Source organism: Ursus arctos, unplaced genomic scaffold (genome assembly GCF_023065955.2).
Source record: "Ursus arctos isolate Adak ecotype North America unplaced genomic scaffold, UrsArc2.0 scaffold_8, whole genome shotgun sequence".
In the NCBI taxonomy this organism is placed as follows: Eukaryota; Metazoa; Chordata; class Mammalia; order Carnivora; family Ursidae; genus Ursus; species Ursus arctos.
The window spans coordinates 12,192,338-12,209,651 of record NW_026623100.1 but is presented as its reverse complement, the minus strand read 5'-3'; the positions used below and the strand labels follow the sequence as shown (position 1 = coordinate 12,209,651).

Sequence of the window (17,314 nt, the reverse complement as noted above, 5' to 3'; positions counted from 1 at the left end):
CAAAGTCCGGGAAGGGCTACGTCGAAGCCCGCAGCCCCGCCATTGCCCCGGCGGTGGGGGCGGCGTGGGGGGTTGTCCCGCCCTTTGGCCCCGGGGTCGCCGATTCGCGAGGCGGCCAATGGGCGGCTGGGCGGAGCCGCACCCCTCGGACACCCGCCGGGGCATCCGGCTCCAGAGCCGGCTCCCGGGCGGCCATGGCGCGTCCCGTGAGGGTGAAGACTTGGGTGGAGGAGAACCGGGCCTCCTTCCTGCCCCCGGTCTGCAACAAGCTCCTGTGAGTCCCAGGCACGCCGCCCTCCTCCTGCCCTTTGTCCCCACCTCCCCGCCCCCGTCAGCACCCCTCATCCCTCACCCTCCAGCCCCAGCTCCTTGACCCAGGAGCCTGCATAAAGGGCCCACCATCCTCCTGTGCCTTCGGCGGGGGACGGGGCGGGCAGGCTGTTCCGGGTTCCACCACCCTCTTCTGTTCCTCTTTCTGATGGCTCTGCCCTCGAGATTGTGACCTTGACTTCGGAAGATGGCTGGGTGACTGAGACTAGGAGAGATGCAGGTGGCAGGTCACCGCCCTGTCCCCAGGGCTTAGAGATAGCTCTCCAACTCCCTGGTGACTCTTAGAAGTTAAGGGAGGGTAGTTTTTAGGATGCCCCAGAATTGCACTAGAACCAGCAGCCAGAGGGTGAAGTCGGACGATCAGCTCCTGTAGGAGGATCTTGATTTAGTGCTCTCCCGGGGCCCCTCCTTGCAGGCCGCATACATCCCACCAGACCGTCCCTGGCCAACTCTGTTCACAACACCCAGCAGGGCCAGGGGTTGGCCGCAGTTTCTCCAGCAGACCTGGGCCCTCCCCCAAGGCCCCTTCACCTCCCCCCTCCCCTCTGCCCCCTGGCCGGGCCTGGTGTGCTTCCCAGCTCTGGCTCACACTGCCAGGTCTGCAGAGCATCCCCAATGCCCAGCACCCCAAACCACACAGCTGCATTCGCACACCTTGACAAGCCAGAAGCCGTGCTCAGTATTGTTACAGCCACTCACCTAGTCCTCACACTAGCTCCTTGAGGTGGGATTCTAATAAGTCACTCTCCCAGTGTCCCACAGCTAGTATGGGCCCCGATCCAGACTCCAGCCCATGGAAGAGCTTGACTCCCAAGTCCACACTCTGGGTCACTGTGTAGCACTGCCACCGGCTCACAGCCCCCCCACCCCCACCCCAGAGCCTCGTGTCTTCTACCAGTGTCGTGGCCCTCACCCCTTTCCTCCACTTCATCCCTGTGCAGCTGGTTCTCGGTGCCCCAGGGTGTCCCCACAGTGTCTCACATCCCTCTGTTCCTCTCCAGCCCTTTGGCCACTGCTCTAGGGCCACCCTTGTCACCTCCAGCCTGGGCAGTGTGCTGCCTCCCTCCCCCAGCTACCCCCACCGGGCCTCTGGCTCAGCCCCAGTATTAACAGTCACAAAATGCAGGCCCTGCCTTTATTCGTTCAGCAGGCGTTCACTGAGCACTCAGTACGTGCCAGGCACTGTTCTGGGCACTGGAGATGCAGCAGAAAACACAGTCACCTGGGGCTCTGACATTCGGGGAGAGGAGGCGGCCAATACATACAAACAGACAAGGGGTGGAGGCAGGCCAGCATAACGGCCACGGGGTGCAACAGAGCTGTGGCCCCCCACCCTGTGTTGGCTGGGGCTGTCAGAGAGTCTGCCCCAGGCCTCTCCTAGCTCCTGATGGCTTGGCAGCCATCTTTCCCTTCCTTGGCTTCTGCTGCATCACCCCGATCTCTGTCCTCATCTTCACAGGGCACTCTCCCTGTCAGTGTGTCTGTGTCTAAACTTCCCCCCCTTTAAAAAAAAAAAAAAAAAGGATTTTATTTATTTATTTGAGAGAGAGAAAGTGAAAGAGAGAACACAAGCGGCCGGGGGCAGGGTGGCAGTGGGCAGAGGGAGAGGGAGAAGCAGACTCCCCATTGAGCAGGGAGCCCGACTCGGGGCCCCATCCTAGGACCCCAGGATCATGACCTGAGTCAAAGGCAGACACTTACTGACTGAGCCACCTAGGCGCCTCTAAATTTCCCCTTTTAATAAGGATTAAGGGCCCAGCCTACTCCAGTGTGACCTCACTGTGGCTTAATCAGTTATATCTGCAATGACCCTATTTCCAAATTGAGTCACATTCTGAGGTCCTGGGGGTAGGACTTCAACATATGAATTTGGGGGTGAGGGGGGTCATATGAAACTGCATGGGGGTGAGCAGAGGAGGGACATGATCTGGCTGATGAGTGGAAATAGTTCTTGAGTGGGCTTATTCAAGAGCTTTCCATATGTACCTAAATTATACCCTAAGAAGGTTGATTTAAAAAAACACTTTTTGAGGCACCTGGCTGGCTCAGCTGGAAGAGCACGTCGTGACCCTTGATCTCGGGGTCATAAGTTCCAGCCCCATGTTGGGTGTAGAGATTACTTAAATAAAACTTAAACAAAAGAACAAACAAACAAGACCACAGACCTTTCCTAGGCTCCCTGGCACCCTTCAGGCCAAGACGAAACTCCTTGGCTGAGCTCTTGAAGCCTGTGGTCACCTAGTTCCACCTTCTCGCCATTGCTCCCCCAGATGACTCCCACTCTCACGCCACTGGGACCCCCATCACTTCCAGTCTCCAGGTCTCTGCATCCAGCTTTCCCCTCCACTTCCTTCCCCGAGTGTCTCACAGCTTCAAGCCAGCAGTTTTCGGGGAGCAGTGAGTCTCATAGTCGGCTTGGAGAGAGGGGGTTAAAGGTCATTTCACCCCACCACTGCCCCCAGCCCCAGGAAGTGGTGCCTGCAGTGTGCTGTCCTGTAACTGGAGATCTTGAGCAAGGCCAGGGATCCTGGCTGAGGAAGTGTAGACCCATGACCACACTGCTCCCCACTACTAGCTCAGACGATATTGAGGACACACACACACATTCACTGAGACACAGATACAGAAAGACGGAGGTACACGTATAGTCTCAGACACACACACACACACACACACACACACACACACACTTGGATGCGCACAGCCATACTGAGATGGGGGGAAACCTGTCAAGACTGTAGGGACAATGATACAGAAACAGCCCTGTCACCTCTCCCAGGTGTACCCACGGGCCCCTGTACCCCTCCTGTCCTGTCCCACGAGCTGGTTCAGGACCTCTTCCCGCTTGTCGATTACAGGCACCAGAAGCAGCTCAAAGTCATGTTCGTCGGGGGCCCCAACATCAGGAAGGACTACCACATCGAGGAGGGTGAGGAGGTAGGCCTGCTACTGCCCTCTTCTTTAATAGCCGTGGAGGAGGGGGACGCTTCCCAAGCAAGAGCCAGAGCCTGTGGACAGGATGGGGGGGGGGGGTCAGGTGACTGATGGATGAAGGGGGCGATACTGAAATCCCAGGGCAGAACGGCTGCCTGCAAGTTGTGGGCGCACAGTGACAGCTCCGTCCTCCAGCTCTGCTGCGGGAGCCCCAGGAAAGAGCCCAGGCTTTGTGGGTTTGAGAGGGTGGCTTGAGCTGCTGGGCATCACCCCTTGGCCATCCATGTGCCAGGTGTGAGGCCCTGGTCCCCTCCCCTTCAAATCTGAATATGTAAGACCTCCCAAATGAGACCCAAATGCTGACAGGGACCAGGGTGCTCCAGTCTGGTCCCAGGAGCTGAGTTCTCTGGAAAGGGTTGGGGCTGGGAGGCCCCTTCCTTATCTAGAGGGCCTAAGACACATGAGTTCCTAGGGGCTTGGGGGGGGGATTTGCATTGAATACCCTTTTGTTCCTTGAATTTTGAACTGTTTCTGTACTACCTACGTACTGCAAGGTAAATAAACAAAAGTAGAATTAAAAAGAAAAAGATGGGCCCCCTGAAGGAGGGACACAGGTGGGTTTCCAGCTTTGAGGATCTCTGGTGACAAAAGATCAGTATAGGGAACCGACACCGGTCATCGTGGGGGGTCTGGGCCTGACGCAGGGGTTCAAGGTCCAGAATCCAGCTTGGTCACCAGCCTCCACCCCCACCCCTGGCCTCTCAGCCACAGCCAGGGACTGGAGGGAGCACAGGAGAATCACACTCAACAAATATTTACAGAGCACCTAGTGGTGGGGGGCGGGCAGGAGAGTGAGGACCCCGGGCCAGCAGGGAGCAGCCTCACAGAGCAGGCCAGCTAACCCCTCACCTCTCCCAGACACCCACTTCTCACCGCACCTCAGGGGAGACCGTTTTCCTCTATGGCAAAAATCAGCAGGAATATCCAAGCTGCAGAGAGAAGACGGGGTTCAGCTGGGAGCGGCTACCATGCCGTGCTGTAGACTAGACCGGTTGCCGGTTTCTCTGCTTGCTTCAGTCAGCCTTAGGCCCCTCCACTTGCCTTCCAGAGGCTTCCACCCTGTTAACCCTGGTGTCAGTGCCCACCTTTCCCGTCTCACTCCCTCTTTCCTTCCCTTGGCCCCGACCGCCTCTGCCCCACACCCCACTTTTGGGTCTCCCCAAGCTGCTCTGGTGGTGTGGATGGGTGTCCCCTGAGGGGCCCAGGCCAAGCAGAGACTCAGCTGAGTGGCTGACAGATGAGGAGGGCTGGCCTGAGTAGGTGGCCCCTCTCAGGTGGGACACTCAGGTGGCTGGGAGGAATTCAGCTCGAAGTGGGTTTGTGGCAGCTTGTTCTCATCCTGGGGTTGGGGAGAGTTGCAGCCAGAGGCCCTGGGAAGCCACAGAGCTGAGGGTCAGCATTCTCTCTGTGCCCCCTGTCCTTCCCCAGGCTGTGCTGTAGGAGCTGTCCAGGCTCCTCCCTGGTCAGAGGAAAGGCATCACTGAGCCAAATCGTCGTCCTGCTGAGCTCAGGCTTCTGCAACAGCTCTTCGGGTTGCCCAGCTTCAGCACCCACACATATTCCATTTACCTGACTCCTCTTGGTGTGCACAGATGCAAGGGCACCTGGGCTGGGAGTCAGCCAGACCAGGGCTGAAGCGTCTGCCTCTTACTACCGTGCCATCAGGGACACTGGCCCCTGCCTGGGGGAGGATTCAGTATGTACAGAGCGTGCATGTGCACAGAGCCCGGGCAGGGAAGGGGCATAATAGACACTGGCTCTCTGGACCAGCCGCAGCCCCTGTAAGGCCTTGGAGGCCAGATTCGATTTAACATCCGCCTCAACTGGTGCAGTTCGTCTTGTGGCCCCAGGCCCCAAACATCATGTACGTCCAAATGGAACATAATTCCTTTTGGACTGCCCATGACTGTTGGGAATTTTCTGCTGTTCAGGACCTGCACCTCTGCTCCAGGCTGGGCCTGTCCCTCATCACAGGGAAGGCCTCTGGGCACAGGCAAGATATCACTTCCTTTCCCTGTTTTTGTTTGAGGGCTGCTGACACCTTGTAGCCTGCCTAGAAAGGGCTTGAATCTGACCAGACCATCACTCCAGATGCTACTTCCATCCCAGCTGTCCCTGATATTTGCAGGGCCTAAGGCTATGGTCCCCTCCTTCGAACTCGCCAGGCCCTTCCTCCTCGCCCTCCATCCATAGAAGGACCCTCTTCCATCCCCCCAACACAGATGGCTTTCTCAGGACTAGTGGGGTGGGGCACAGTTATCACAGAATTGCTCCCTAAAAGAACCTAATGGGTTTTTTGTTTAAAATAACTTGCCTGGGTTTTTTTTTTTTTAAGATTTTATTTATTTATTTGAGAGAGAGAGAAGGCACAAGCGTGGTGAGGGGCGGAGGAAGAAGCAGACTCCCTGCTGAGCAGGGAGCCCAGTAAGAGGCTCGATCCCGGGACTCCGGATCACGACCTAAGCCAAAGGCAGATGCTTAATCAACTGAGCCACCCAGGCACCCGCTTGGGTTTTTTATTTTTATTTTTTTATTTTTTAAAAGAATTTATTTATTTGTTTGACAGAGAGAAAAATAGCCAGCGAGAGAGGGAACACAGGCAGGGGGAGTGGGAGAGGAAGAAGCAGGCTCCCAGTGGAAGAGCCTGACGTGGGGCTCGATCCCAGGACTCCAGGATCATGCCCTGAGCCTAAGGCAGATGCTTAACGACTGAGCCACCCAGGCACCCCCTGCCTGGGTTTTTTAAAATAATAAAAGTAAGCTTTGCTTATTGTAGAAAACATGCAAAATAAAGAAAAGACAAATGTATACCTCGTTCATAACACCACCACTCATGAGACCCCCTGTGAACACTGTCTGCTTTTATACACGTAACCCTGCATAATTAGAATCCTGCCAAGGGCGGTTTTGAATCTGCTTTCACATAAATTTAGTATTTCCCGTTTTCCCATTTTATGAAGTTACTCAAAAACATCATTTTCAATAGCTATAGAACGTTCTGCATTCTGACTCTGTCATAAAGTAGTGGCATTTCCCCTGTTATTGGCATTACCGTTGCTACTCCTGCCCTCACTAGTATTAACAGCTAGAGGTTTATTGGGTGCTGACCATGTACCAGGTACATGGGTGCACAGCATCCCGGGCAGACCTCACAGCAACGTTCTGAGTAGATCCTGGCAATTTATCGAGGAGGAAATGGAGGCACAGAAAGACTAAGTGAATTGACCAAGGGCACTCAAGGACCTGGCCGAGCTGAGGGCCAGGTGACACTGGAATCTCTGCTCTTAACCGTGATGCACTGTGGCCAAACAGCAGCGAATGCACACCAGGGGGCAGGGGCATCTCTGCTTGTCTCTGCTTTGCTGCAGCCACCTTCCTAGAGACAGAAATGCTTCGTCAACAGTGTCAGGTGGCCAAATGTCCCGGTTCACCCTGGACTTTCCTGGTTGCAGCACTGAAGGTCCCGCATCCTTAGAAGCCCCTAAGGCTGCCCCACGGGGGTATGAGCCGTGCGGGTCCTTCCTGCCCATTGCCAGACTGCCCTTCGCAGGGGTTTCGTCAGCTTGCCCCTCTGGCCGACTGCAGAGCCACGTTTCCCTAGGTTCCCTGAGCTTGGCTGGATTTCCCTTAGTAGATACTGTGACCAGAACCTCTAACTCCTTACATGATAGTAATAATTACTATTAATAACAACTCTTCAGCTGTTTGGCTGGGGCTCTTCACACCCACGCAGTGTGAGACTGGTGGAGGGAAAATGTGTCTCCTCCTCCTCCCAGGGCCGTGGGGTGATCTCACTAAAGACATTATTTAGGAGCTTAGGATGGACTAGGAAAAGCACAGTAGGGACCCCCAGGGAGACAGCAGAAGGTGAGTGCCCCCTTCCTCAGTCCCCACCCTCCCTGATTCCAGCATCCCCGGGCCCACATTTACACAGCCAACCTCCAAAGGCGTCTGAGCAGACACTGTCCAGCCCCCGCCCAGCTTCACAGGGGCCGGAGAAGCCAGCACAGGCTCCCGAGCTTCACAGACTCGGGTCCAAAGTGCAGCTCCAGGACTAACCGTGTGACCTTGGGCAAGTTGCTCTACTCAGGCTCGGTGTTATTTTTTTTTTCTTTCTACAGAATGGGGCTAATATTTTTAGAGGCTGTTGTAAAGATTTCTTTTTCTTTTTAGATTTTATTTATTTGAGAGAGAGAGAGAGTGAGAGAGAATGTGAGAGGGGAGAGGGTCAGAGGGAGAAGCAGACTCCCTGCTGAGCAGGGAGCCTGATGCGGGACTTGATGCTGGGACTCCAGGATCAGGACCTGAGCTGAAGGCCGTTGCTTAACCAACTGGGCCACCCAGGCGCCCCTGTTGTAAAGATTTCGGATAATGTATCGGAGAGTACTCGCACAGCCCCTGGGACCCAGGGACGCCTCTCCTTACCTGACTGAGGGGGTCACTGGATTCCCCAGTGAGCATGTCGGCCAGCCTCCCTCCCCCACGCCAACTACCCATTGCGACGTCCTGGGTACTTTGGTCATCTCTTACGTGTCAAGGGGTGATCCTGTGTGTCCCCAGCACTTCGGTCTGTAGCGTGTGTCAGGAGAGACTGGGGCCTCAGAGTACGAGTGACAGAACTGCTCATAAGGCCTTCAGGAAGTTGCTCAGGTGTCTGGGTCAGAACTCAGGCCAAGGACCTGGAAGAGGGAGGGGGCAGGGGCTGAGCCTGTCCGCCGTCCTGTCCCACAGATGTTTTACCAGCTAGAGGGCGACATGGTTCTCCAAGTCCTAGAGCAAGGGAAACACCGGGCTGTGACCATTCGGCAGGGAGAGGTGAGCCTGGGCCCCAGGGCGTGGGAGGGGAGGGACCAAGGAGCAGGAACCCACGGTCGGCTCATGCTGGCTTTGGTTGGAGTGTGTCCTCCCTGGCTTGTCCTGCCTCCCTTCCTGGCCCTTGGGCACTTCCTCCTGTGAGCCGCCCATCCAGCCAGGCCTGACATTTCTTCTGCTTCTGGGCTAGAGGCTAGCAGAGAGGGGAGCTGCTAGACCCTGTGGGCCGGCTGGGGAGGCCAGGACTCTGCGGGCACCCAGGTCTCTGGAGGGGATTGCTGGCACCTTGTCTCCACCCCTGCAGATATTCCTCCTGCCGGCTGGGGTACCCCACTCTCCACAGAGGTTTGCCAACACCATGGGACTGGTCATTGAACGGAGGCGGCTGACAACGGAGCTAGATGGGCTCAGGTAAATGGGCCTTGTCCGGGCGTCTGGGGCAGAGGCAGGGGGCAAGCAGCAGAGGAAAGACCCTGGATAGACCCAGGGAAGCACTTGCTGGCCACGGGGTGGGTAGGAGGCATGCAGATCTTGTGTGTGCTGGCTGACGGGGACAGATTAGGGTGGCGGCGGTGGGGATCTGACGATGGGGGTCAGGAGGGATGTCCTCTGTGACTCCATGGGAGCCCACTCCGCCTGAAGGCCTTTGGCTGGGACCAAAACCTGCACTTTCCACACCAAAGTGTTCGGAGAGTCGGGAGGGTGGGGGGATGCCAAGGTCAGCCCCTCCTGGCCCTGGGCAGCCAGGACCACTGCCGCTCCTCCCAGCCTCCGACCCCAGGATGCCCTCAGCTTGTTTCTGCCCCCCCCCTCATTCCACAGCCAGCACGGACATGCATAGGACACTGGCTAGGACACCAGAGAGGCGCTCCCGCTGTATCTTACCCATCTCACCTGCACAGGGACCCTGAGAGGCAGGCGCTGCTGTCATCTCCACTGTGCAGATGAGATAACTGGGCACAGGGAGGTTGAGATTGCTAGAAGGCAGCAGAGCTGGCACTGTAGAGAAATAGGAAATGAGGACAGTCTAGATAGGAGGGTGAGTCAGCACCGAGGAGGTGACAAACACCGGTGGGGGGTGGGGGGCGGCCACTCTTTCCAGAGCTGAGCTCCCAGTGGGGTCCAGTCTGTCACCCACTTCTTATCTGAGGCAGCCTGTGGCTCCAAGGGACACAGATTTTTCCAAAAGCTAAACTATTTTTTGTATTTTTTTTAATTAAGAAAATTAAAATTTCTCAGCAAGTTCCTGAGATCCGGATACTTTGCCCCCCATCTCCTGTTACAATGGATTATTTTTTAACGATTCCCCTTTTTCTAATCAGCAAAGTCATACACGTTCAGTCTTGAAGTCAGGAAGAGTAAAAGAAAGCAAATAAAGTTAAAACTATTTGTCAGGAAGAGGGAAAATCTTGTGGAATGTGAATGATACCTCAATAAAATGAAATGAACAATAATAAAGAGAAAACCAAAAAACCCTGTCATCTTACCAGTTAAACCTAACAAAGCTCTTAACCTTCTGTCTTGCCTCTTTTCTGTGCATACCTACTCCTTACAGCATTGCAGTCTTAGCAAGCATGGGGTTGAATTTTGCTTTTTTACTTAAAAAACTCATGATCATTCCTTATACTACTCAATGCTTTTCAAAAACACAATGATATACTAACCTACTGTTGTAGAAACAGATGTCTGGCCTTCAATTCCAAAAGAAATCTTTCACAAGGGGCTTTATGAACCTTTAGTGACAGAGTGGACAGTGTCCTCAATAACATTTTTTTTAGTTTTATTTATTTATGTATTAGAGAGAGAGAGAGCATGAGCTTGCACACGCATGAGCGGAGGAAGGGGCGGAGGAAGGGGCAGAGGGAGAGGGAGAGAGACAGACTCCACGCAGAGCACGGAGCCAAATGCAGGGCTCTCTCACCATCCTGAGATCACGACCTGAGCTAAAATCAAGAGTCAGTTGACTCGGGTGACTGAGCCACCCAGGCACCCCGTCCTCAATAACATTTTTACAGCAAATTCCGTAACAGATTTCATCTGGCTGCTTTTGACTTTTTTTTTTAAGACTTTAAGTAATCTCTACACGCAATGTGGGGCTCGAACCCACCACCTCGAGATCAAGAGTCCCAGGCTCTACTGACTGAGCCAACCAGGTGCCCTTCTCTGCTTTTGACCTTTAATAAAAGCCAGGGACTGGGCACCTGGGTGCCTCAGTTGGTTAAGCATCTGCCTTCAGCTCAGGTCATGATCCCGGAGTCCTAGGATCAAGTCCTGCATCGGGGTCCCTGCTCAGTGGGGAGTCTGGTCCTCCCTCTGCTCCTCCCCTGCTCATGCTTGCTCTCTCTCACTCTTTCAAATGAAAAAATAAAATCTTTTTTTTTTAAGATTTTATTTATTTGTTTGACAGAGAGAGACATCGAGACGGGGAACACAAGCAGGGGGAGTGGGAGAGGGAGAAGCAGGCTTCCCGCCGAGCAGGGAGCCCAGTGCGGGGCTCGATCCCAGGACCCTGGAATCATGACCTGAGCCGAAGGCAGACGCTTAACGGCTGAGACACCCAGGCACCCCTAAAATCTTTTAATTAAAAAAAAAGCTAGGGTCTCAGCATTCAAATGCCTCTCTGAAGGCAGCTTTCTGGTGGCCAGCTCCATCTCAGGATAGAATTTAGGATGAGCCTTGTGTCTATAAACCGTGTCCCATAAGCAGGACCACTTCTCTTTTTTGGGAGGAGTTGAAAAGGACAAAGCGGGCCTCGCCCTGGTTGCTGAGCCTGAGGATTAGACATTCCGTCAACAGAAGCGCTGCACGCACCAGGGCCCTGACGCACGGCCCGCATCTGCCGGCGCAGGAGCTCACCGAGCCGGGCTGGGGCTTGCCTGGGCATCTGAGAGTCTCGGAGAGGCTATGTGCACACACACGTGGACTTTCCTCCGGAGAAGAGGCCCAGCCCTTTGCTCCGATTCTCAAAGGCATCCATGGCCCCTAAAGGAGCAGGACAGCTCATCCGGGGGCAGCCTCTGCATGTTGGTTCCGTGGGCTCCTTGCGCTCTGATCTCCACTAGCAGCGGGCAGGCGGAGCATCCACACCTGTATTCAGGCTTGGCCTCAGCTTCCTGTCTGGGAAAATGAAGACACTCGTTGTTGATGTTGTCTGTGTTTCTAAGACCGTCTCGAGTCCGTCCTGCTCCCGCCACTTACAGGCTATGGAATCCCTGCCAAGTTACCCAGCTTCTCCGAGCTTCAGAGTTCTAGCCACTTTGTAAATGGTCAAGTTTGGGGAACTTGCAGATGGGGTTGATCATAGCCCCTCCCCCCGATTTTGGGGCACACAGTGCTTCTGGGAGAGCCAGGGGTGCGTGAGTGAGCATTGGCCACTAGGTCGTGCTAACGGGGTGAAGCAGCTGCCAGCTCTGCGGGGCTACCAGGCTCCAGACTTCCACAAGCAGAGCCGCCCTGAGGCTACCCAGGTGGAGAGCTGGGTTCCCTGTCCTTTGTTCTGGCAGGTACTACGTGGGGGACAGCACGGATGTCCTGTTCGAGAAGTGGTTCTACTGCAAGGACCTTGGCACTCAGTTGGCCCCCATCATCCAGGAGTGAGCCCCCAGCCCAGCCCCTGGCCCTTGCTCTCTGAGGACCCTGCTCTGGCTGGGGGGGGGGGGGCAGACCCACCCACACTGGAGCCAGCGCGTCTGGGATGTGGGGGGAATGTCTGCCCCTCCCCGGGTGGGAGGGCCCGGGCTGGAAGGGAGGGGAGGGTAGACCTACATCGAGTTGTGTAGGGACCCCATGAGTGTGTGTGCGCGTGTGTCTCTCCCTGGCCACGCATTCAGGAACACTAGCCGCTCGTCCTCCTCCCCGTTTCTTCCTGCAGGTTCTTCAGCTCTGAGCAACACAAAACAGGAAAGCCCATCCCTGGTGAGCCCCTTGAGAACCACCTTCCTCCCTCCCTCTCTGCTTTCGCAGAGTAGAATGAGTCTGGGCCTAGAGCACCAGTCTCCTTTTGAGTACCCCACCCAGTACTCAAGGTACGAGACAATGGCACCAAGTGTCCCCCACGTGGCCGCTTGGTGCTCGAGCTGGATCCAGAGCCCATCCTGGTGATTCAGAGCTGGACCACTAGGCCTGCTGGGGCTCTGGGTGGGCTGGGCCAGAGGCCGCTGACACAGCTATGCTGTGGGCGCAGACCAGCTGCTCCAGGAACCGCCATTCCCCCTGAGCACACGATCTGTCATGGAGCCCGTGTCCCTGGAGGCCTGGCTGGATGGCCACCGCAGACAGCTGCAGGCAGGCACACCCCTCAGCCTGTTTGGGGACACCTATGAGACACAGGTAATGAGGCCCTGGGCCACCCAGGGCATCTACCCAGCAGCCCTCAGAAATGGGAACTAATCACACACACGTGCACACACACACACACACACACACAGTTTCAGAGGTTGTGACATAAACAGAGGCCTTCCTGTTTCCTCCCTGACTCAGAGAGTGACAGCTTTGCCTGAAGAAGAGTCTACATGGTCTCCAGCAGTCTCTCTTTGCCTTCAGAGTAGGGGTTGCCCCATCCACTGACCGATTCCTCGGAGTCTAGAGTTATCCTTCTACTAGGAATTCCTGAACTTTTGGCCAGTCTCAGCCTGGGGAGCCAGAAGGAAGAGAGGTGCCTGGGGGTGAGGGTCAGGTGGAAAGGTGCACAGAGAGAGACCCACCCAAACAAAGCTGGCCTTCTTTCGTTCAACATTTATTGGATGCCTCTTATGTTTCAGGCTTTGGCTGGAAAATAAGATAGAGTCATTGCCTCAAAGAATGTATGGTCTGATAAACAGATAAGTTAATCAACAATTACCACAATCAGATAGTATGTTATTTGGTAGAGAAACTTCAGGAAGCCATAGGACAATGAAGGAGGAATCCAGGCTGGGAGGGAAGTCAGGGAAGACTTCCTGGAGGAGGTCACGTGTAAGCTGCATTTTAAATCAAACATGGGAATTTGCAAAAGGAAGAAAGGGAGGCTGAGAGAGCATTCCAGGTAAGGGAGAAGCATGGGTAAAGGCATGGAGGCTTGAAATAGCCTGGCACTGCGACAGCTGAGGTTAGCAGGAGCCAGGGCAGGGACCGCAGGGCAGCAGGCACCATGGCTGGATGACAGGAGTAGCAGGCAGTGCCCAGGTCCTGACAGGTCTCCTGGGCTGTACAAGGTGCAAGGCTTGGGCCTGCTTGTGCTTTACAGTTTGCCACGGGCACATCCCTTGCTGTTTGAATCAGACACCCTGGTGGAGGGATGCTCCCTGGGAACACACCTGCCCTGAAACGTCTGGCCTGCGAGCACCTGAGCTTACCAGGGCCCTGCAAGCAGGCGCACACCACAAAGCCCCTCCCAGCCCATCATGGCAATGGCGTTTGGCACTGAGCTGGCCTCATGGTCCTGCCTTCTGCCTCGTGCACACGCCTGCTCCCTCCTGCTTCAGTTTATGCCAATGGACATCTACTGAGTCCCACTCTGGGCCAGCAGGACCTGCCAAGCTGATGCAGGTCCAAGAGGCTCACCCCCTCCCATCTCCCTCCTCCTCCTCAGGCCAGAATCTCATGGAAGAAGGCAGGGGGGCACTCTTTGGGGAACTGTGTGCGATACATGAGTCCACACTAAGCTGTGTACACATGAGTCATGTGTCCCGAGTGTGCTCCTGGCAGTCATGCCTTCATGGGTCAGCGGTGGTGGGGCTGGGCCGCAGAGGAATCCGGTGTGTGTGTGTGTGTGTGTGTGTGTGTGTGTGTGTGCGCGCGTGTGTGTGAAGGGCAGGCAGGCGCGGTCCTGGACCGCAGGTAGGCAGCACTGCTCATCACGGAGGCAGCAGGGAGGCCTGCGGCCTGGCAGCCTTCCTCTCCAAGTCCTGGTCTTGGCTCCACACATGGGGATAAGGCTGTGCCTGGTGCTGCAGGCCTAGAGTCCGGGGGCCAGGTTCGAGGCCATCTCCTGTGTGGGGCAGAAGCACGAGAAAGATCCATGTCGCTTCCTGCCAGGTGATCGTCCATGGACAAGGCAGCAGCGCGGGCCCAAGACAGGACGTGGATGTGTGGCTGTGGCAGTTGGCAAGTGGGGCCCCTGACGGGGTGGCACACCCTCCTGCCTGCGGGGACCAGGCTGCTCCTGGGCCTTGGACTCCCAGAGCCTGGAGTGGCTCCCAGGGCCTCCTTGCCAGGGAGACTCAGGGACACCTGGACACGCCTCCATTCCCATTGTCCTGCTCCTCTTTCCCAGGAGGGCTCCTCTGTGGTGACGATGGGGGAACAGCACCTGAGCCTGGCCCCCGATGACAGCCTCCTGGTTCCAGCTGGGAACGCGTGAGTGCCCGGGAGGACTTTGCCCCCAAGCTCTGGGACCACCCTCCTTCCCCTGGGATCCTCCGGGCCGCGTGTCTGACCCCGGCCCACCTGGGTCTCCGCAGGTACACTTGGGAGCGAGGGCGGGGCTCTGTGGCGCTGGCTGTGACGCAGGACCCCGCCCGCAAGAAGCCCCTGGGCTGATCCCCTCGGTGCGCCCCGAAGCAGCCACAGCACCTCCCTGCCCCACACATCTCCCCTGCCCTCTCTGCTTCTGCGTGTACCGCTGCTGAGCCACTCCGTGTCACCGGAGCTGGGCCCTGGGCATCGCCATCCACCCTCCTGCTGTCCTCTGTGCAGAGACGCCAGGCTCTTGCGGGGATGGTGGTACCCCTTCTCCTCTGACAGCCCTCTGCCCACTGCCCTGCACGGTCTGCTCCTTGATTGAGGCCGGGCTGCCTCTCCATCCCTCTGTGCCCACAGGCTCAGCGCAGCCCTTGCCTGCCGCCCAAAGGGCCCTCAATAAAGGCTTCCTGGTGGACAAACACCTGTATGTCCGCACGCACGCGGGCTGTCGTCGATGGCAGATCGCCTGTGCTCCTGTGACTCTGTGCGTGTGTGTCTGGTGTGTCGGGCGCACCAGGTGAACGTAGATGTGTGGACGGTCTGTTAGTGGGTGTCCCTGCTCGTAAAGGGGCTCTCTTCACTGTGTGTGTGGCCCGCTCATTCTGGCTCCTGTGCTCGTCGTGGGGACACAGCTCGTATTGTCCCCCCGCCTCTTGGTCTTTCCCACTTATTCTTTTTATATGACTTTTTAAAATAGCGTCAGTGGGGTTTTTTTCCTCCCCAGTAACAAGTGATGTGTACTAACTGTAGAAAACAAAAATACTTAAAAACACAAGGTCCACCACCCAGAAGGAACCAGGGTTAGCGCGTGAAGAGCACGATACACAAAGCGGTATCAGGAGCTTGGCGGCGGGCCAGTGCCTTCTCCCCCAGCTGTGTACAGACACCGTGTCCAAAGACTCAGAAGGCTCCTGGGTGCTCTGCGGGGTCCACGGGTGCTGGGAACCCTAGAAGCAGCCGTGGGTAGAGACAAAACCCAGAACCTACGGCGGAGACCTGAGCTCGGTTTCCTGGGACTTCAGTGAGAAGTCCAGAAGGGGTTGTGGGAGGGGGAAATTGAAGCAGGATCTGGATGGAATAGGTCCCTGGTGAGGGTCAAAGCTTCCTCTGGAAAACGTGGGGTCTAAACCCTGCCTTCCCCCACCGTGGCCTGGCAGCCCACTGTTTTGATTCGCTCCACTGTGGGGCAGATGGGAACCTGGCTTTGCTGAAAGGGGGTTTCCACCCCTGAGGGATGTCAGGGCCTATCCCCTCCTCTCTACCCCAAGGCTCTCCTCTCCCACAAGCCAAGAAGAAACACTGCCAACCCCCCCACCAAACTCACACAGTCCAGGACGTGAAGGCAGAGTCTGGCGCGAACTTGGGCCGCAAGAGGGTGTTGCTCTGTGCGAGGGCCGAGGACAGAACACAGGGATGTCCCCCACAGTCCCCTGCGCAGGGCCAGGCGGCCAGGAGACAGGCTGGTCCCTAGTGCCCAGGGCAGACCTAACCTGAGAAAATAATGAAAATTAGATCTTCTGTTTTTCTGAACATGAGCTCCATGCTAGGGAATTCCCTAAGAGGTTTGGCAAACAAGCAGCTCTGTTTCCAAACAAGGCCTGTCTTCATTCAAATCTCAGGCTGGTGGTCTCACCACCCTGCACCCTGTGGTCACAGCCTGTCTCCTTCAGCCTTGGCCAGATGGGAGCCCAGGACAGAGGAGAGAGAGGCCTGGAGGCTCTGAGAGAGAGAGGCCAATAGCCAGTGTGTCTGAAGCCCTGAGGCCTCGGCAGAGTTGGCATGCACGGCCCACTGCTGACCGCAGCCAGCTGGCAGCACCCAGCCTCCCTCGGTGCTGCCCCAGGTTGTGAGGAGCCCGAGGCCCCAGGGGCTCCTGAGAACACCACCCAGTGGCAGAGCAGGACTGCACCTTGCCTGAAGACAGCGCCCGCCTCTCCTGCCCTGTCTGTAGCGAATGCTGGGTGGGAATGGAGTGGGGCAGACAGTGGACAGGGCATCTCAAAGGCTTTCAGGATTGTTCTGTCTGGGGCTCCTCCCAGGTCCCAGGGCAGTAGAAACTGGCAGGCGAGCCCTCTGTGTGTGGGAGATATTTCATGGGGTGCATGGACTTTGGACCATCGGGAATCGGGGGTGGCAAGGCACAAACAGGCTCATTCCACAAGGCCATCAGCCATGTGGTCAAGGTATTGGCTGGACTCCCCACCTCCCTCTCCGGGGACAATGTCCTATTAGTGTCATACTCCCTGCTGCCAGAGCCGGTGGGGGCAGGGAGGCAGCCACCCAGTCTGTAACATATAGTAGGGGTGCGGTGGTGTGCAGGGTGGCCTGCATAAGCCTGAGAGCTATGGGTGGCCAGGACCAGCTTCGGCCTTCGGGCAAGCAATGTTTGAGCCCTCAGGCTGTGGACACTCTTCCCCACCTCACCCCAGCTGGGCCTTCCTCCCACTTCAGGGTCTCCCTAGGCCTCCGTCTCACCCCTGCTGAGCCCTGCTCTCCTGCAGAGACCTTGCAGCCTGGTCACTCCGTGCTGGGGGAGGGAGGGCTGCAGTGTTCCCCTTTGGCTGTAAACAAACGCTGGGTGTTTCTCAGCGGTTACAAGGATGCTGATGAAAACCCCAGGATATTGAGTCATCGTGGTGGCTAGCCGGTAGTGCGCATCATTCTACTCTGCTCTGAACACTCTGGCCAGGGGTAGAAAGCCTGGAAACTTCTCACAGGTCCATGGCCCAAGCAGCCC

General features: G+C 56.5%; 1 protein-coding gene across 2 annotated transcripts; it reads left to right on the top strand.

Moving 5' to 3' along the window:
- Nucleotides 1-14,998, top strand: HAAO (3-hydroxyanthranilate 3,4-dioxygenase). 2 transcript variants are annotated; one of them, XM_026487095.4, is made up of 10 exons: nucleotides 1-274; nucleotides 3,189-3,267; nucleotides 8,056-8,139; nucleotides 8,441-8,547; nucleotides 11,640-11,729; nucleotides 12,008-12,051; nucleotides 12,320-12,465; nucleotides 14,152-14,220; nucleotides 14,390-14,472; nucleotides 14,577-14,998. In XM_026487095.4, exons 1-10 carry the CDS (start codon nucleotides 195-197, stop codon nucleotides 14,653-14,655), a joined length of 861 nt encoding a protein of 286 aa, XP_026342880.1. In that variant the 5' UTR covers nucleotides 1-194; the 3' UTR covers nucleotides 14,656-14,998. The 2 variants fall into 2 exon arrangements, with proteins under 2 accessions (XP_026342880.1, XP_026342888.1); XM_026487103.4 differs by lacking the exon at nucleotides 14,152-14,220 and having other exon boundaries at nucleotides 97-274.
- The last annotated feature ends 2,316 nt before the right edge of the window (nucleotides 14,999-17,314 follow it).

Excerpts from the sequence above, each read along its gene's own strand:
- HAAO (XM_026487095.4), top strand. The coding sequence starts at position 195 with ATGGCGCGTCCCGTGAGGGTGAAGACTTGGGTGGAGGAGAACCGGGCC. Across the intron at positions 3,268-8,055 it reads ACATCGAGGAGGGTGAGGAG|ATGTTTTACCAGCTAGAGGG; the intron begins GTAGGCCTGCTA and ends CCTGTCCCACAG. Across the intron at positions 11,730-12,007 it reads TTGGCCCCCATCATCCAGGA|GTTCTTCAGCTCTGAGCAAC; the intron begins GTGAGCCCCCAG and ends TTCTTCCTGCAG.